At 42.3% G+C, this 20,224-nt stretch overlaps 1 protein-coding gene across 3 annotated transcripts in view; it reads right to left on the minus strand.

Annotated features, from left to right (window-relative positions):
- Nucleotides 1–5,757: 5,757 nt before the first annotated feature.
- Nucleotides 5,758–20,224, minus strand: part of ADAMTSL3 (ADAMTS like 3) — a 361,288-nt gene continuing 346,821 nt past the window's right edge. For 2 of the 3 annotated variants that reach the window (XM_065906671.1, XM_065906672.1), the window contains exons 28-29: nt 8,732–8,946; nt 5,758–7,748 (exon numbers count right to left, since the gene is read on the minus strand). In XM_065906671.1, the coding sequence (XP_065762743.1) occupies nt 7,642–7,748; nt 8,732–8,946 (322 nt within the window). In that variant the 3' untranslated portion in view covers nt 5,758–7,641. Of the gene's footprint in view, nt 7,749–8,714; nt 8,947–20,224 lie in introns of all 3 variants that reach the window. The other variant, XM_065906673.1, reaches the window with a different exon arrangement.

Raw genomic sequence — 20,224 nt, forward strand, 5'->3', positions numbered from 1 at the left:
GAGTATGCCCAGCAGCTCTGAAGAAAATGTTCAGGGTAACCACGGGCAATTATGCACCCAATTGCTGCTCCCAGAATCACAGTGCAGAAGAAGAACCAGGCTCAGTAGGAGCACAGCTACAGTGTGAAGAACAATGCCAAGAAGGGAGGGAGGGAAGGAATGGTGGCACCAAGTGAAGTAGGCAGAACAGACTGCGTATATAAATGCTGAACATTCCCTAATGAATGAGACTCTCCCCCTCAACCCCAGTCACACCATGCTGCATGTGAGATCTTAGTTCCCAGACCAGGGATCAAACCCGTGCCCCCTGCATGGGAAGCGTGGTGTTCCAACCACTGGATTGGCAGGGGAGTCCCATGAAATAAATTCTTATTGGGTGTTTTTTGGGGTAATATGATTTATTTTATCTCAAAAGTTTAGTCTTGTAGTTTCGGAATTGTTTCAAAATATATATCCATAACTAAAAATAAGTCCATCAACATTTGGTTAAAATATTTTTCATTATGTGGCAGTAAATTGTTTTCATTTACTTTTGTATTTATTAGGGGAAATTATGTTGAATTATATGTATCTAGTAATATTAATAAAGTATCACTTAATGAATTTTCATGAAATCATTTCTGCAACCAATTTTCTCTGGAAGAGACCTTGTTAATAAAGTATGTTCTAGGTTAAGGTATACATAAATTCACACACACACACAGTCACACAACATTTTAAAAGCACTGGAAACGTAATATTTAACCATCTGCCAGATTTAGAATGAGTTTCCACTAAGCCAAACTTGGATGAATCTGATGAAGAATGAGGGACATTTGGAGACAAAAAGCAGTAGGAAATTTCACACCCACCCCATCCTGTCTCTATCCTGTCCTCCTGCATATCCTTGTTGTGGAAAATAAGACCACAGAATTAGAATGAAAGGCTCTGTTGTTCATAAGAACTGGAGGGACAACAATGCCAAGAGTGAACACTAATGTGCACCATGGACTTTGGGTGGTTATGCTGTGTCAAGGTTAAGCCACCCATTGTGACACCCACACCCTCTGGGCACAGGCTATTAAAGGTCGGCAGGCTGTGCAAGTGTGGGGGCAGGAGGTACAGGTTAACTCTCTGTTCTTTCCACTCAATTTTGTTGTGAACCTAAAACTGTTCTAAAACAATAAAATGATTAAAGAAGAAAACCAAAAACTAGGCGGCAGGAAGAATGGAGGGGGATGTTCAGCAGTCAGAGGCTGGGAATCCCCATTCCCCAGCCCCTTAAAACATCTGATTTATAGACTTTTGTACAAACTACCCAAGGCCCTCTCTGGGGCTTCCCTGGTGGTTCAGCTGGTAAAGAATCGTCCTGCCAATGCAGGAGATGCAAGAGATGGAGGTTCAATCCCTGGGTCGGGAAGATCCCCTGAAGGAGGAAACGGCAACCCTCTCCAGTATTCTTGCCTGGGAAATCCCATGGACAGAGGAGCCAAGTGGGCTACAGTCCATGAGGTTGTAAAGAGTCAGACACGACTGAGTGACTGACACACACAAGGCCCTCCCTGAGAGTCTCTGTGTGAGAGTAGCCTGTGAGGGGAAGAGGAGACCTCTGAACATTCATCAAAGAAAGGGAAGATGAACCTGGTAATCCTAAATTAGCAAATTTCAAACAAAGCTGTTTAAAAAGAGTGCTGATAACATACTTTTTGAAGGTCACAGTGTCCAATACAACAACAAGAAACTTTCACCTAGTCTTCTCTCTCCTGTTTTACGCGGTGCTGTTTTACGTGGACATGCAGATTTTCATCTTGTGTCATAGACTTAGGATTTTCACCAATGTCACCATCCCCTGCCCCTTCAACTGCACACACAGGTTGCCAGCTGCTGTCTAGGGCAGCTAGGTCTGTGTCTCCATCACCTCCAGTATCCCCAACAAGACTTCTTTACTTGAATTCATTAGGGAGGTACAGTGGTTAGCAAGGAAACATGGCCAGGAGATGCTGATGGTCAGCAAGCCTTGGAAGATGGGAGCCAGAAGAGGGGTGAAGACGCTAGTTTCTTCCATAGACAGACTAACGTATGTGACCTGGTGTACGTTGCCTTCCCTGTCTGAGCCCTGTTTCTTCATCTACAACACAGACTTCAAAGGCTGTGTATCCAGAATATATAAAGAGCTTTTAAAACTCAACAATAAGGAAAAATGGATAAAAGATCTAAACAGCTACTTCACTAAAGATTATACACAGATGGTGTATTAGTTTGCTAAAGTTGCTGTAACAAAGTTTAACAAAGCAGGTGGCGTAACCATTTTACTTTCTCACTGTTCTGGAGGCTCCAAGTCCAAGGTCAAGGTGTTGGTAGAGCTGGTTCCTCCTGAGGACTGCAAGGGAGAATCTGTTCTGTTCTTCCCCCTGCTTCTGGAGAATTGCTGGCAACCTTCAGTGTTTCTTGGTTTAGCAGTCTCAGCCTTTATCTTCTCCCTATGTGCAGGCACCTGGGTCCAAATTCCCCATTTTTATAAGACTACCAGTCATGGGACTTCCCTGGAGGTCCAGTGGTTCAGATTTTGTCTTCCAATGCAGGGGTGAAGGTTCCATGCCTGGTCAGGGAACTAAGATCTCACATGCCTCATGACCGAAAAACCAGAACATAAAACAAGCAAATATTATTACAGATTCAATAAAGATTTTAAATAATGGTCGACATCCAAAAAAAAAAAAAATACCAGTCATATTGATGTTCACAGACTCAGGTCTTTGACCCACCCTAACGTTGCACACCCTAATGGTCTCATTGTTTGCTGATCATTTGCAAAGACCCTAGTTCCAAATAAGGTCACATTCTAGGAGTTAGAAATTTTTTTGGGAGGGAGGGGGAATGGACAAAGTTCAATCCATAAAAGATGGCAGAGAAGTATATGAAAACATACTCAACATCATTAGCCAACAGGGAAATGCAAATTAAAACTACAATGACATACCACTATATTCCTATTAGAATAGCTACAATACACACAGACACACACCTGACAGATGGACATCATTAGTCAATAGGGAGATTCAGATTAAAACTATGAGACACATATTACCCAGGTGTCCCACACTGCAGGTGGATTCTTTACCATCTGAGCCACCAGGGAAGCCCAATCAGACACTACTATGCATCTATTAGAATGGCTACAAAATACACATGCACACATGCATGCATGCTCAGTCACTCAATCATGTCTGACTCTCTGCAACCCCATGGACTGTGGCCTGCCAGGCTCCTCTGCCCATGGGATTCTCCAGGCAAGAATACTGGAGTGGGTTGCCATGCCCTCCTGCAGGGGATCTTACCAATCCAGGGAATGAACCTGCATCTCTTATGTCTCCTACATTGGCAGGCGGGTTCTTTACCACTGGTGCCATCTGGGGAAGCCCACACATATACAGTGCAGACTCATGACAGTCTCCAGTACTGATGAGGATGTGAGCAGCTGGAACATCTGTACGTCATTAGTGGAAAACAGTTTGACAGTTTCTTCTAAACATGCACGTATCATATAAGCCAGCAGATCCACTCCCAGGTATTTATCAAAGAAGAATGAAAACTTGTTTTACACACAAGTTCACACATTTATAAATTTTACTCATATAGTTGTATAACATTTGTACAATTGAGTCTCAATTTGCATCTGTGCATGTCATACTAGAGACGTGTCATACAGGAGATGAGTGTCATACGAGAGATGCGTGTCATACTGGAGATGTGTGTCATTTTCCTATCTGTAGTACGGAAAAATGACACATATCTCTACTATACTCAAACAGACTCAATTCAAGGAACAAACTGATGATTTGCCCAATATTATGCAAGGATCTTAAAGGTGTTTTGGTCAGTGAAAGGAGCTGGGCCTCAAAGGCCACATAATGTATGATCACACTTGCATGAAATTCTGGAAAAGGTAAAATTGTAGGGACAGAAAATATATCCGTAATTGCCGGGGGGCTGGGATGGAGAAATTACTGATTACCAAAGAGGAAGATAAAGGAATTTGGGGAGTAATGGAGCTGTTAAGTGAGAAAACGTGGTGGTGGTTGACAAACAACTGTCTGTATAAGAACTGTAGGGGCTTCCCAGGTGGTGCCAGTGGTAAAGAATCCACCTGCCAATGCAGTAGACTTATGAGACGAAGTTTCAATCCCTGGGTTGGGAAGATCCTGGAGAAGGAAATGGCAACCCACTCCAGTATTCTTGCCTGGAGAATTCCATGGACAGAGGAGCTTGGTGGGCTACTATCCATTGGGTCTATAAAGAGTCAGACACGAAAGAGTACACACGTACACGCGCGCACACGAGAACGGTAAACCACACACGAGAACGGTAAACCACAGAGTCAACGTGACTGCATGTCAAATGATAAAAACCATCACCCAGGAGGTGGGGAGAACCCAAGAAGGCACACAGACTGTGACAAAGGAGTATCTCTGTACAACAGATGGACGCCATAACCACAATGAAGGGGGCGGGAAAAAAGGGGCGACCTGAGTCACCCTGGAAGAGGGTTCTGACTGAATGCTCTCAGGAAACAGACAGGAAGAATGCTGTACCCACACTGGTCGTATTTTTTCCTTTCGCAGGGTGTATGCATTATCAGTTCTGAGACTACTTTATGTGTATACTAGAGTCACCAAGAAAATACATTGCTGATGAGAGCCAGGCTCCCTCCCTGTCAGAGAAAGAAATTGGCAAAAAGAAAAAAGAAAAAGGTATAATTATACTATACCTTTACTATAATCATGACCCTTATGGTGCTGGACTGGTATCCACTGGTATTCACCACACTGAAAATTCAGTGTGAATTTTCATAGATACAGGAGATATGTGTGCATGTGTGCACAATACATATATCTATATGTATATGTATATATATGGAAGGATGAAAAATAGGAGGAAAGAAGGGATGGAAGGAGTGAAGGAGGGAAGGAATGAAGGAAAAAAAAAAGAAAAGGAAGTGTCAATACACTGTTGAAATACCTGCCATGTTCCATTGCTTATCTCATGTGACCTTGGAAACTCCAAGGGGAATTTCAATTTCCACAACATGCATTTACTGTAGAAAGACTCACTACTAATTTTGAAGCCCTATACAGTTAAGCCTGAAACAATGGGTTGGGGTTGAGCGGGGGGGGGGGGGGGGGGGGGGGGGGGGTTGAGGCACCAGCCTTCCCTGCCGTGGAAAATCCATGTATAACCTGTAGTTGACCCTCCAGGACACTCAGTTCCTCTGTATTCACAGTTCCACATCCATGTGTTTTTTATCCGGCCCTGGATAATGTAGTATTTACCAGTCATAGAAACCTGTGTGTAAGGGGACCCGAGCAGTTCAAACCCAGCAACTGTATGAGAGCTGGATGGCATCGGGAGAGGTTACTCACCAAACCAGACGGTGTTAGCTCTTCTGTGCTGCCGCTTTCCCGCCTGCTGCCCACCTCCATTCCTGCTCCAGGCCGCACACACTCGGAGCTTCCTTCCCCCCTTGACCTTCCTGTGATTCACAGGAAGTAAGCATCCGGGGCAAGGGAGTGAGAGTGGATCTCTGCGTGTTCTGCTCTGAATCCTGTAACCCACACTCCCAAGTTCAGCCCAGAGCACTGAGCCCACCAGGGTCCAGCCCACCTGAACCCACAGAAATGCCAAGGTGACATTACCCCAGGCCAACCAAAACCAGAATGCAAGTGAATCGCCTGCATTTATGAGGATGCCACTGAATAATCAAAGTACATTTATTTTTGAATTACTAGTCAGAATCATGACAGAGAACTCTTATGTGATAGAAACAGTAGTAAAATACAGTACACAGCAATGTCGTTTGAATGATATCAAAGACAAACGGTACATCAGCACATGAAAAACAGCCACTTTAACTACAAAGATGAAGAAATTTAATAGGAAATTTTGTTACTAAGAAAAATATATGTCCCATATCTTTATTACATACTGTACAAAATAAAATATTGCACCTATAAGTCATATAAAAATATATACAAAGAGTATTGTACAAATGCTCTCTCTTTTAACTTAAAAACCTCCAGCAATCAAGTGTGATTGGTGATGAACAACTCAGGGGCTGGCGTGTCCTCGTCACATCCCCACACCCACTCCCCACCGCCACACCCTCCAGTACAGTAGCGCTCATCCAGGTGTCGGTGAGACTGCAGTGACAAGAGCTGCGGTGCTCAGGATACAGCAGGGACTCAGCAAGCTTGTCCAGACACACCCAAAGCCAGAGCCCACTGTTCACTTACGTGTGACCAGTGACTACGGCCAGCACACCTGCCTCAGCAGACTCTGCTGCCACAGGCCGCAGGCAGCTATGACCCTGAAGAAAGACGGATGACCACTTATTTTGGGCTGGGTGCCAACTAATGCCGTAACTGGTAAGATGGAAGGAAAGAGTCCCCTAACCAAATCAGCTTTAGAACATATAACATTTACTCCAAACTTCATCTTCACCCTGACACCATCACTGACCCCAAACCCAAACCCAAACCAACTCTGACCTAACCCTAATCCATAAAGTCAACTGCAGCCTCAACCCAAACTTAGCTTCCATTCTCAACTAACCTAACCCTGAAATTAAAACCAACCCTAAACTTACCAAACCCCAACTCTAACCCCTCATCCTAACTGTACATTACAGTTCAACCCTAATTCACTTTGGATTCACTGAAAAATCAGTTCAAACTAAAACAGTTATTTACTATAAATGACTCTGGTCAGCTATCATGTTTCATAGTTACATTACTTTCTTACAGTTTTTCCAAAATAAAAATCCTTAGGAATATTATTTTCTGCATAAATTAGGTCTTATAAGACTTTGATTTTCTGTTTGTGTGCAAGAGAATAGTGCTTAGAAAAGTCTCATTCACAGCTCTTAAAAGGATGCTTTGAATATACTTCAAAATCAGTAGACAAGGTGGACTTTCCCTCTCCTCTGAATTCTAAGATACCTCATTCGGTCACACATTTCCTTCCACAGTTGGGAAACGGCAGCCACGTTTACTCTGTGTTTCCTTCCACAGGTTCTCTTAAGAGCAAGGACAAGGTGCCATTCCCCCCAGGACCTCTGGGTCAGTCAGGGTTACAAACCTGTCCAGAGTGACTCTCTCACAGACGACATGTAACAATCCATAGAAACGCCATCAGAGTCAACATCTTAACGACTAGTGGCCAGAGCTTCTAAAACATAGATGCCTTATCAACCTGCTGCAACCCTAGAACTGAGAGAAGCCATCAGCTGCTGTGTTTCCCAAGTCTTCAGGATGTCCCACTCTGTGCTAGTCTACAAACAATAGGAAGAGGCAGCTAGTGACAGTGCACTGGTGACCTTGGCGGGGTCTCCCCAGGTCCCAAGGGCAATGGTGTGCCTGCTTCTTATGGGATTTTATGTTAGTCCTGGAATATATCACTTAAAAGAGTTAGAATTAAAAACCAGTCATGGGGACATGACAGCATCCAATGTTAACAGTGGTGATTTTGCATTGACTTCAGTTTGATCGTAGAATCGAGAGACTTTTAGAGAAGTATTACACATGTTTTGGAACCAGCTACATGGGGGAAAAAGAGCTTTTACATTTTTGTTTTACCTTCACAGCAGCATAATGACCCCACAAAGTATTATCCTTCTTGACACGACTGACAGCACCTTCGTTTGTAGCGGTCTAATGAACACAAATGAAGACGCTTTACAAACGTACAGTAGTGAGTTGTGTCTGTGCAGTCTCCTGAAAAAAAAAATATATATATATACATATCTATTTAACACGGAGCTCATTAGAGACCTAGTTTTATCAAAAGTAAAAACAGGTCAAACAGTGAAGCAAAGTAACTAGGCTTGGGTTAGAGTCATTGCTCTGCACTAGAGTCAGAAGCACCCTGAGGGCTTCCCTGGTGGCTCAGTGGATAAGAATCTGCCTGACAGTGCAGGAGATACGTGTTCAATCCCTGGTCCGGGAAGAACCCACATGCCATGGGGTAACTAAGTCTGTGAACCACATGGGCCTATGCTCTAGTGACTGGGAGCCGCAACTACTGAGCCCACGTACCCTAGAGCTCATGCTCCGCAACAAGAGAAGATATTGCAGTGAGAAGTCTGTGCACTGCAACTGGAGAGTAGGACCCGCTTGCCACAGCTACAGAGAAAAAGCCTGTGCAGCAACGAAGACCCGGGGCAGCCAAAAATAAGATAAATAAATAACATTAAAAAAAGAGTGCCCTGGACCCACTTCTTAGCTGGACCAGGTGGCTTCTCACTGCCCTGTGGGGGCTTCAGATCCCTTGGGTCACCTGCTCCTCTCACTACCTTTGGGGGCGTCATGGACCCTGGGAAAGACTTACCAAAGCTATGGACATGCTTTCTAGAAAAATACGTACATGATTCCATTTCACATAGAACTTCAGGACACTGGCATGCCTGCCCAACCCCATCCGGGGAAGCCCTGGCAGAGGGGCTGAGACTCCAGGCAGGAGGAATTCTCTGGAGAGGTGATCGGTGTCTGCGAGAAGGCCACTGGTCACCACTCCCTCAACTGTTTTTTCTCTAAAGAACACCGAGCCACACCCACATCAAAGCAGCTACTTCCCCAACATTCCAAGATCCCACACCCATTCAGAATGACCCTATGGATGAGACCCTGAAGGTTGGCTCCCTGAGGTCAGGTTAGGACAAAGTTTGGGGGTGGCTGTGATACCTGTGAGGGGTACGTACTGTCACAGGAAGGCCCCAGGCAATGCTGCCAGGAAGCGGGTTTCTTCCCTGGTGCACAGCGTGTCTTAGTCACCGGCTTGCAGCTCCCTGGGTGGACACAGTCAACTTTCCGAGACTGGAAGCCTCGGCCACAGGCTGTGGTGCAGGGCTTCCAAGGGCCTGCACGCCAACATGCGTCACAAGCTCCCAACAAGCAGTTCCTCTGAACGATGGGTCTGTGATGAAAAAACAAACAAACAAAACAATGGAAAATGGGAGAAGTCTGGGATCAACTCTTTCACTGTACCGACTTTTCAATGTATGAAAGGTCTGACAGTTAGGACCTTTTTCACTGATTTGCACTGTCCCTGGTGGACTAAGCAAAGAGGTGGAGGAATCTGGACCTTAATGAAGGCAAACAAAGCACATGTTTCCATGAGCCTCCGACATCCATTCAAGGCCTGCACCCCAAAAGGCCACTCTCCAGAGAGAAAAAGATGGCAGAGGAATAGATGGGCATGGAGTACCTCTCCACGGATACCTCAGGAACACACAAAAGTATTCAGACACAAAAGTGCCTGCAGAACACCAGCTGAGAGTGGACAGGAGTACCTGACAAGAGGAAAAGAATATATCAGTTCAGTTCAGTCGCTCAGTCGTATCCGACTCTTTGCGACCCCAAGAATCACAGCACGCCATGCCTCCCTGTCTATCACAAACTCCCAGAGTTTACTCAAACTCATGTCCATCGAGTCAGTGATGCCATCCAGCCATCTAAAGAATATATAGAACCATGCAAAACTCAGTAGGATGAAGAAACTAAGGGGAAAAAACTGGAGTGTTAGTAAGACTGGGCCTGCCCTTACCTGCCATTAGCGCGTGTGGGAAATGAAGCAGGAGGCAGGGATCCCATCCCCACATCGGGGCAACTGTCTGAGTCAGAGGAGAAACGTTTAAGGTTGAGAGTGAAACAGCCGATCTGTGGCAGCCTAAATGGAATGAGAATCAGACAGTCCTTGCCACAGCCATACACACCCTAGACAGGGATGCAGGTCCCCTAGAAGGTGCAGCAGCTGGGAGCTGGAGTTTAGGGATTGTGGAGCAATCCCAGATCGAGGGCTGCTGTTGACTGCAGAGAGATGGAGTGAGGGGAGGTGAGGGAGGAGATTGTGGTGGGAAATGCCTGTGGAGGAAAGCCAGGCAGCCATGAAAGCAAGGCGATACTGCTGAGTCACGCGTAGAGGATGGAGCCACCACCATAGCCTCTCTATCCCCACACGCCAGCATCAACAGCAGAATAATAGAGAGGCTGGCCTGTCAAAGGCCTAACACACTGAATTACAGTGTAGGACCCCAGCCAGGGTGCCCCTTTAAGTGTCTGATGTGCCCACCTACACAGTAGGACCCCAGCCAGGGTGCCCCTTTAAGTGTCTGATGTGCCCACCTACACAGTAGGACCCCAGCCAGGGTGCCCCTTTAAGTGTCTGATGTGCCCACCTACACAGTAGGACCCCAGCCAGGGGGCCCCTTTAAGTGTCTGCTGTGCCCATCTACACAGTAGGACCCCAGCCAGGGTGCCCCTTTAAGTGTCTGATGTGCCCACCTACACAGTAGGACCCCAGCCAGGGGGCCCCTTTAAGTGTCTGCTGTGCCCATCTACACAGTAGGACCCCAGCCAGGGTGCCCCTTTAAGTGTCTGCTGTGCCCACCTACACAGTAGGACACCAGTCAGGGTGCCCCTTTAAGTGTCTGCTGTGCCCACCTACACAGTAGGACACCAGTCAGGGTGCCCCTTTAAGTGTCTGATGTGTCCACCTACACAGTAGGACCCCAGCCAGGGTGCCCCTTTAAAGTGTCTGATGTGCCCATCTACACAGTAGGACCCCAGCCAGGGGTGCCCCTCTTTGTGCCTGACATGCTGAACAATGGAGAAGGACTCCAGGCAAGGGAGCCCTCTAAGTGCCTGAACCAGTGGAGCCACGGAGAAGACTGGCCAAAGAGGCCTTCTGATTGCCAGCTACAACAGGCTTGAAGAAAGACTCTTAGAGGGCCATAACTCCTGTGGAAGAGTCCATGCCCCTGCACACCTGGCACCACCAGGGTCCCCACAAGCCAAGCTGCTGCACCTCCTTCACGCTCAGCTCTCACTGGCACAGAGCTACCACAGGCAGAAAAAGTCTTGTGTCTGTGCACACAGGGTCACTTTGGCTGTGTCCGACTCTTTGCGACCCTGTAGACTGTGGCCTGCCAGGCTTCTCTGTCAGGGAGGGGGGTTCTCCAGGCAAGAATACTAGAGCGTATTGGCCAATACTGGTTGCAATACCCTTCTAGAGCACTATATTTTCTGCTGCCTTAGCCACCAATTCCCCTGAGTACCTGGTGCTGCCAGAATGCCTGCGACCCAAGTAGCCGCACCACTTCCACACCTGGCCCTCACTGGGGCAGACCCAAGTCCTCCAGGGCAACCTCAGGAGCAAACCCCAGTGGAAGACCCACATGCAGAGGTTGAAATAAAACCACAATTGAAACTCAGGGGCAGTGTGCCTAAGGAAGAAGACCCAAAACCTTCCCACCAGCTGTACAAGCTGCAGATTAAATTCACACAATCAATTAGGCAGATTCTGTGTCTAGGAATATATAAAAGGTCATTGAGAGCTCCCACAAAGGAATATGCACTAGTTCTGACAGCTGTGGACATTGGAGGCAAGAACACACAGGAGAAGAACCAGATTAGATTCTGAGCTGCCCCCATAGCAGGCCCAGAGATCAGCACAGTGTTGGAAGACATCCTAGGGAGGTGAGGTGGACTGTGACTCCCAGCGAGGGAAAGGACTCTAATAGGAAAGGATTCAACAAAAACTCATGTTTTGACTTGTTCTGTCAATTCTTTTGGATTTTTTTCTGTTTTCTTTTTTTTTCCTCCCCGCCCCCCGCCCCGTTGTAGTTGTTGGTTTTATTGGCACTATGAAATCTAATAAGCTTTTGAAGGTTTTTTTTTTCCCCTCAGTCACATTTTTTATTGTTGTTATAAACCTCTGCCTCTACGTTGGGCTTTTGCAGTTCTGTGGAGCTTTCTTTTTTTTTTTTTTGCTTCTTTTCTCTTTTTTTATTTTAATTTTTTAAACCTATTAGTATTTTTTCTACATTTATGCCTTTGTTTGCTTTTCCTACTGTTCTTTGCCCCTTGCAGTTAATCTTTATTGTATATAAATCTTCTACATCTACCTCTATTTAACTCTGCATATCTATTCTTTCTTTCTTTTCTTTCTTTCCTTTCCTCTCAACATTTTGTTAGTTTTATTTTCATTGCTTTATTCTCCAATTGGCACCTTGCTTTAGTTTAGTTTTCCAGTTTGTGCTTTAGTGAGTTTTGTTCTTAATTGGTAGATATACTTTTTGGTTTCCTTTGTTTGCAGGATCAATCTATTGTACCTTATTTCTGTTGGACGGTTTTGATTTTGGTCATGGGTGTATATGTATATGTGTATATTCCATTATTTTAATTATTATTTGCCTGATTTTGTAACTGCAGTTTGTCTGGGATACATCTTTGGTTTCTCATTTTTGGATATTTGTTTTAATTTCACTTAATGCCATAACAAACCACTTGCGGAATCTTCATTCCTGACCAGAGATCAAGCCCTGAGCCTTTAGAGTGGAAGCACTGACTCCAAGACCCTAGACTACCAGAGAACTAACTCTAGGGAGTATCAAATAGTGAGAACTCACACAAAGGAAACCACTTGAATACAAAAACTGGCATCACCCAACCACCAGATGAGGTCCTTCACCTCATCTAAACAATGAACAAAAGTACAAACCCAGTCATGCAGACAGGATTACCACCTCACTCAGCCTTGCCAATCAGAGGAAAAACAAAAAAACAAACAAAAAAAACTCAGCACAAATCTCACCCTATATGAAACTTACACAAACCACTGAACCAACCTTAGGAGGGAAGAGACCAAAAGGAAGAAACAATTCAACCTTGAAGCCTGGGAAAAGGAGACCTCAAACATAATAAGTTAAAAAAAATAATGAAAAGGTAGAGAAATACTACACAAATGAAGGAACAAACTAGAAACACAGGAGTCTAAATAAATGAAGATGAAACAGGCAAATGACCTGAAAAATAATTCAAAAACAATGATAGTAAAGATAATCAAAAACTTTGAAAACAGAATGGAGAAAAAGCAAGAATCAATTAACAAAGATCTAGAAGAATTAAAGAATAAACATACAAACAACACAATTACTGAAATTAAAAATACTCTAGAAGGAATCAATAGATTCCTGAAGCAGAAGAATGAATCAGTGAGCTGGAAGATAAAATGGTGGAAATAACTTCTGAAGAGCAGAATAAAGTAAAAAGAATGAAAAGAACTGAGGATAGTCTCAGAGACTTCTGGGACAATAAAAAATGCACCAACATTCAAATTATAGGGGCCCCAGAAGAAGAAGAGAAAAAGAAAGGGTATAAGAAAGTTTTTGAAGAGATTATAGTTGAAAATATCCGCCAAATGGAAAAGGAAATAGTCAATCATGTCTAAGAGGCATAAAGAGTCCCATACAGGATAAATCCAAGGAGAAACACACCTAGGCACATGCTAATCAAACTAACAAAGACTAAACACAAAGAAAGAATATTAAAAGCAGCAAGGGAGAAGCAACAAGTAACATACAAGGGAAACCCCATACACTTAACAGCTGATCTTTCAGCAGAAACTCTGCAGGCCAGGAGGGATTGGCAGGATATATTTGAAGTACTGAAAGGAAAAAATCTACAGCCAAGATTACTGTACCCAACAAGGATCTCATTCAAAATTAATGGAGAAATAAAATGCTTTTCAGAAAAGCAAAAGTTAGGAGAATTCAGTACCACCAAACCAGCTTTACAACAAATGTTAAAGGGACTTATATAGTCAAGAAGTACAAGAGAAGAAAAAAGATCTACAAAATCAACCCCAAACAATTAAGAAAATGGCAATGGGAACATATATATCAATAATTACTTTAAAAGTAAACAGATTAAATGCTCCAACCAAAAGACACAGATTGGCTGAATGGATATAAAAACAAGACCCACATATATGCTGTCTACAAGAAACTTCAGACCTAAAGACACATACAGACTGAGAGTGAGAGGATGGAAAAATATATTCTATGCAAATGGCAAGCACAAGAAAGCTGGAGTAGCAATCCTCATATCGGACAAAATAGACCTTAAAATAAAGATTACAAGAGATAAGGAAGGAAACTACATAATGATCAAGGGATCAATCTAAAAGGAAGACATAACAATTGTAAATATCTATGCAGCCAACACAGGACACCTCAGTACATAAGACAAACACTAACAGACATAAAAGGAGAAATTGACAGTAACATAATAATAGTAGGAAACTTTAACACCCCATTCACACCAAAGGATAGATCATCAAAACAGAAAATTAATAAGGAAACACAAGTCTTAAATGATACATTAGATGAGATGGATTTCATTGATATCTTCAGACATTCCATCCAAATGCAGAAGGACACACCTTCCTCTCAAATGCATATGGAATATTCTCCAAGATAGACCACATTTTGGGTCACAAATCAAACCTCAGTAAATTTAAGAAAACTGAAATTGTATTAAGCATCTTCTCCAACCACAATGCTATGAGACTAGATATCAATTACAAGGAAAAATTTGTAAGAAACACAAACACATAGAGATTAAATAACATGTTTCTAAACAACCAACAGGTTACTGAAGAAATCAAAAGGGAAATAAAAAAATTTCTAGAAACAAATGACAATGAAAACATGACAACTCAAAACCTATGGGATACAGCAAAAGTAGTTCTAAGAGGAAAGTTTATAGCAATACAACCCTACCTCAAGAAATAAGAAAAACATCGAATAGACAACCTAACTTTACACCGAAAACGACTGGAAAAAGAAGAACAAAAAAACCCCCCAAAATTAGTAGAAGGAAAGAAATTATAAAGATCTGAGCAGAAATAAATGAAAAAGAAATGAAAGAAACAATAGTAAAGATTAATAAAACTAGAAGAGGGTTCTTTGAGAAGATAAAATTGACAAGCCTTTAGCCAGATTCATCAAGAAAAAAAGGGAGAAGAATCAAACCAACAAAACGAGAAATGAAAAAGGAGAGGCCACAAAAGATAATGCAAAAATACAAAGGATTATAAGAGACTATTATGAACAACTATATGGCAATAAAATTGATAACTTGAAAGAAACAGATTCTTAGAAAAGTTCAATCTTCCAAGACTGAACCAGGAAGAAACAGAAATTATGAACAACCCAATTACAAGCACTGAAATTGAAGCTGTGATCAAAAACCTCCCAAAAAACAAAAAGCCCAGGACCAGATAGCTTCACTGGAGAATTCTATCAAACATTTAGAGGAGAGCTAATGCCTATCCTTCTGAAACTCTTTCAAAAATTTGCAGAGGAAGGAATATTTCCAAAATCTTTCTACGAGGCCACCATCACCCTGATACCAAAACCAGACAAAGACAACAGAAAAAAGAAAACTACAGGCCAATATCACTGATGATCATAGACGCAAAAATCCTCAACAAAATTTTAGCAAACAGAATTCAGTAACACATCAAAAAGGTCATACACCATGATCAAGTTAGTTTTATTCCAGTAATGCAAGGATTCTTCAATATAAGCAGATCAATCAATGTGATACACCATGTTACAGATTGAAAGATAAAAACCATATCATCTCAATAGATGCAGAAAAAGCCTTTGACAAAATTCAGCACCGATTTGTGACTAAAACACTTCAAAAAATGGGCACAGAAGGAACCTACCTCAACATAGTAAAGGTCATATAAGATAAGCCTACAGCAAACATTATTCACAATGGTGAAAAACTGAAAGCATTCCCCCTAACATCAGGAGCAAGACAAGGGTGTCCACTTTCATCACTATTATTCAACATAGTTCTGGAAGTCCTAGCTACAGAAATCAGAGAAGAAAAAGAAACAAAAGGAATCCAGATTGGAAAAGAAGAAGTAAAGCTCTCACTGTTTGCAGATGATATGATACTGTACATAGAAACCCTAAAGATAGTATCAGAAAATTACTAGAGCTAATCAATGAATTTAACAAAGTTTCAGGATAAAAAATCAATACACAGAAATCACTTGCATTTCTACATACTAAACACAATGAAGAATCAGAAAGAGAAATAAAGGAATCAATCTCATTCACCATTGCAACAAAAACAATAAAATATCTATGAATAAACTTACCTAAGGAGACAAAAGAACTGTACACAGGAAATTATAAGACACCAATGAAAGAAATCAAAGATGCCATAAACAGATGTAGAGATATTCCATGTTCCTGGGTAAGAAGAATCAATATTGTGAAAATGCCAAATACTATACTGCCAAATACAATCTACAGATTCAATATGATCCCTATCAAATTACCAATGGCAATTTTCACAGAACCAGAACAAAAAATTTCACAGTTCATATGGAAACACAAAAGACTCTAAATAGCCAAAGCAGTCTTGAGAAAGAAGAATGGAGCTGGAGGAATCAACATTTCTGACTTCAGACTATACTACAAAGCTACAGTCATCAAGACAGTATGGTACTGGCACAAAAACAGAATTATAGACCAATGGAACAAGATAGAAAGCCCAGAAATAAACCCATGCACCTATGGGTACCTTATTTTTGACGAAGGAGGCAAGAATATACAATGGGGCAAAGACAGTCTCTTCAATAAATGGTGCTGGGATAACTGGACAGCTACACATAAAAGAATGAAATTAGGACAATTCCTAACACCATACACAAAGATAAACTCAAAACGGATTAAAGACTTAAATGTAAGACCAGAAACTATAAAGTTCTTAGAAGGAAACATAGGCAGAACACTCGATGATATAAATCAAAGCAACATCCTCTATGACCCACCTCCTAGAGTAACAGAAATAAAAACAAAAGTAAACAAGTGGAACCTGATTAAACTTAAAAGCTTTTGCACAGCAAAGGAAACTATAAGCAAGGTGAAAAGGAAACCCTCAGAATGGGAGAATAGCAAATGAAACTGACAAAGGATTAACTTCCAAAATATACAAGCCAGCTCATATACTCAATGCCAGAAAAACAAACAACCCAAACAAAAAGTGGGGGAAAGACCTAAACAAGACATTTCTCCAAAGAAGACATACAGATGGCTAACAAACACATGAAAAGATGCTCAACATCGCTCATTATTAGAGAAATGCAAATCAAAACTACAATGAGATATCACTTGTAACCAGTCAGAATGGCCATTATCAAAAAGTCTGCAAACAATAAATGCTGAAGAGGGTGTGGAGAAAAGGGAACCCTCTTGCACTGTTGGTGGGAATGTAAATTGATACAGCCACTATGAAAGACAGTATGGAGATTCCTTAAAAAACTAGGAATAAAACCACCATATGACCCAGCAATCCTACTTCTAGGCATATACCCTGAGGAAATCAAAATTGAAAAAGACACATGTATCCCATTGTTCATTGCAGCTAGAACATGGAAGCAACCTAGATGTTCATCAACAGAAGAATGGATAAAGAAGTTGTGGTACATATACACAATGGAATATTACTCAGCCATAAAAGGAATGCCTTTGAATCAGTTCTGATGAGGTGGATGAATCTAGAACCTATTATACAGAGTGAAGTAAGTCAGAAAGAGAAAGATAAATATCATATTCTAACACATATATATGGAATCTAGAAAAATGGTACTGAAGAATTTATTTACAGGATAGCAACGGAGAAACAAACATAGAGAATAGACTTATGGACATGGGGAGAGGGAAGAAGAGGATGAGAAGTGTGGAAAGAGTAACATGGAAACTTACATTACCATATGTAAAATAGATAGCCAAGAGGAATTTTCCGTATGGCTCAGGAAACTCAAAGAGGGGCTCTGTATCAATCTAGAGGGATGGGATAGGGCAGGAGATGGGAGGGAGGTTCAAAAGGGAGGCGATATATGTATACCTCTGGCTGATTCATGTTGAGGTTTGACAGAAAATAACAAAATTCTGTAAAGCAATTATCCTTCAATAAAAACATAAATTTTAAAAAATGACTTGGGGGGAAAAAAAGACCACTCTCCTGAGGAGTTGGAACAGTCGGTTCAGGTGAGGAAGAGGACAGTGATGCATTTGTTAACAAGCTACGTTCTGTCTGTATAAGCACTTGAAACATATTCTGGTATGAGTGTGAACTTGTGGGTGAGCCATCGTGCCCATTACGGGAAGGGCCTGAGCTTACACTGAGGACACACTATCACTTAGACACTGGACCAACCCACTTCTTAGCTGGGCCAGGTGGCTTCTTGCTGCCCTCAGCGAACGTCACAGTCTGGCAGGCCACCTGCTCCTCTTGTGCTGACAGCAGCACTAGCTCTGTGGGCATCATGGACCCCAGGGAACACTTATCAAAGCTATGGATCTGCTCTCGAGAAGAAGACATATGTGATTCCATTTTGGGAGTGAGACCTTTTGGGAAGAAGGATCTGCCTCTAGTTGCCTCACCCTTTAAAGCAGATCAGAAAGTTAATGGACCTCTGCTTTTGTTGTTGTTGTCAGAAAGGGTCCACTGTGTGTGTATATTTATGTGTATAACCATGCACCCGAGAACTTTCCAAATACTTTTCCACTGACTCATTTATTCCTCACAACTATCCTACATAGTCGCTACTTAATTTTTTTAATGAAGTATCAGTGATTTGCAATATTATGTCAGTTTCAGATGTACAACAAGGGCTTCCCTGGTGACTCATATAGTAAAGAATCTGCCTGCAAAGCAGGAGACCCGGGTTTGAGCCCTGGGTTGGGAAGATCCCCTGGGGAAGGGAATGGCAACTCACTCCAGTATTCTTGCCTGGAGAATCCCAGGGACAGTCTATGGTGGGCTGCAGTCCATGGGGTTGCAGAGTAGGACACAGCTGAGTGAGTAAGCACATCAGTCAGATGGCACAGCATATTCCCTGTGCTGTATATCACACCCTCGTATCTTGTTTATTTTATACCTAGTAGTTGACACCTCTTACATCTCCTACTCCTATCTTGCCCTCCTTCACCCCCTTCCCCATTTTGTAACCACTAGTTTGTTTCTCTGTCTATGAGACTGTTTCTGTTTTAGACATACATGTGTTTCATTTCTTAGATTCCACATACAAGTGATATCATATGGTATTTCTCTTTCTCTGTCTGATGACTTGTTTTACTAAGCATATGTACACTCCAGGTCTATCCAAGATGTTGCAAATGGCAAAATTTCATTGTTTATGGTAGAGTACCATTTCATTGTATGCCATTCATATACACACACAAAGACACACCACAACTTCTCTTTACTCATTCATTTGTTGATGGCTGCTTAGGTTGTTTCCACGTCCTGGCTATTACAAATAATGCTGCTATGAAAATTGGGGTGCATATATTTTTTCTTTAAATTTTGAACTTTTTATTGGAGCATAGCCAATTAACAATGTTGTGATGGTTTCAGGTGGATAGCAAAGGGACTCAGCCATACATACACATATATCCATTCTCCCCCAACTCCTCTCCAATCCAAGCTGCCACATAACACTGAGCAGAGTTCCCTGTGTGGTACAGTAGCACATCATCTTTTTGAATTAGTGTTTTCATTTTCTTCAGGTTTATACTCAGCACTGGAATTGCTAGATCATCTGGCAGTTCTTTTTAAGGACTCTCCATATTGTTTTCCATAGTGGCTGCACTCATTTACACCCCCACTAATAGTGTATGAGGGCTCCTTTTCTCTCATCCTCACCAACATTTATTATTTGGTGTCTTTTTGACAATAGACCTTCTGATAGGTGCAAGGTGATGTCTCATTGTGGGTTTGATATACATTTCTCTGATGATTAGTGATGTTCAGCATCTTTTCATATGCCTGCTGAATGCCCTCTGATTACTGAAAAGATATTTACCCTGGAGGGTGAGCCACCTCAGAGGACCCATTTTGGGGTATCCGTTGCTCTCTAGGGCAGAGCTCCTGGAACTAACGTATTTATATCACATAAGAATATCTCCCCATCCCCAAAGATGACTGGAAGAGGGCCCTAACCTGAGCTAGTTGTCACTGTCTTTCTCCCAGGAGTTTGGAAGTTGCTGGAACAATTTGAAGGCTGGAGTAGCAGTGGCCATACTCTGCCACAAGGGCCAGGGAAGAGGAAAAAATAACATTCTGCAGAGATGAGAAGAGAAACGACACTTAATGACTTCTCATTTCGTGGTGATAGTCCCTCCTGAGGTTTCACAGCATCACCCCTTTGGATTGGAATGTTTTTGTGTTCCTATAAAAGCCTTCTTATCCAAACACATAATCTATAAGGAGTGAGAAACACCACTGAGAATGTGATAAGATGGAGAAAATTCTGATAACCTGAACTTCTCAAAGAGAGTGTGTGTGCCTGCTAAGTTGCAAGAGTATTATACATAGTTGGA

The sequence above is a fragment of the Muntiacus reevesi genome, chromosome 15 (genome assembly GCF_963930625.1).
Source record: "Muntiacus reevesi chromosome 15, mMunRee1.1, whole genome shotgun sequence".
Classification (NCBI taxonomy): domain Eukaryota; kingdom Metazoa; phylum Chordata; class Mammalia; order Artiodactyla; family Cervidae; genus Muntiacus; species Muntiacus reevesi.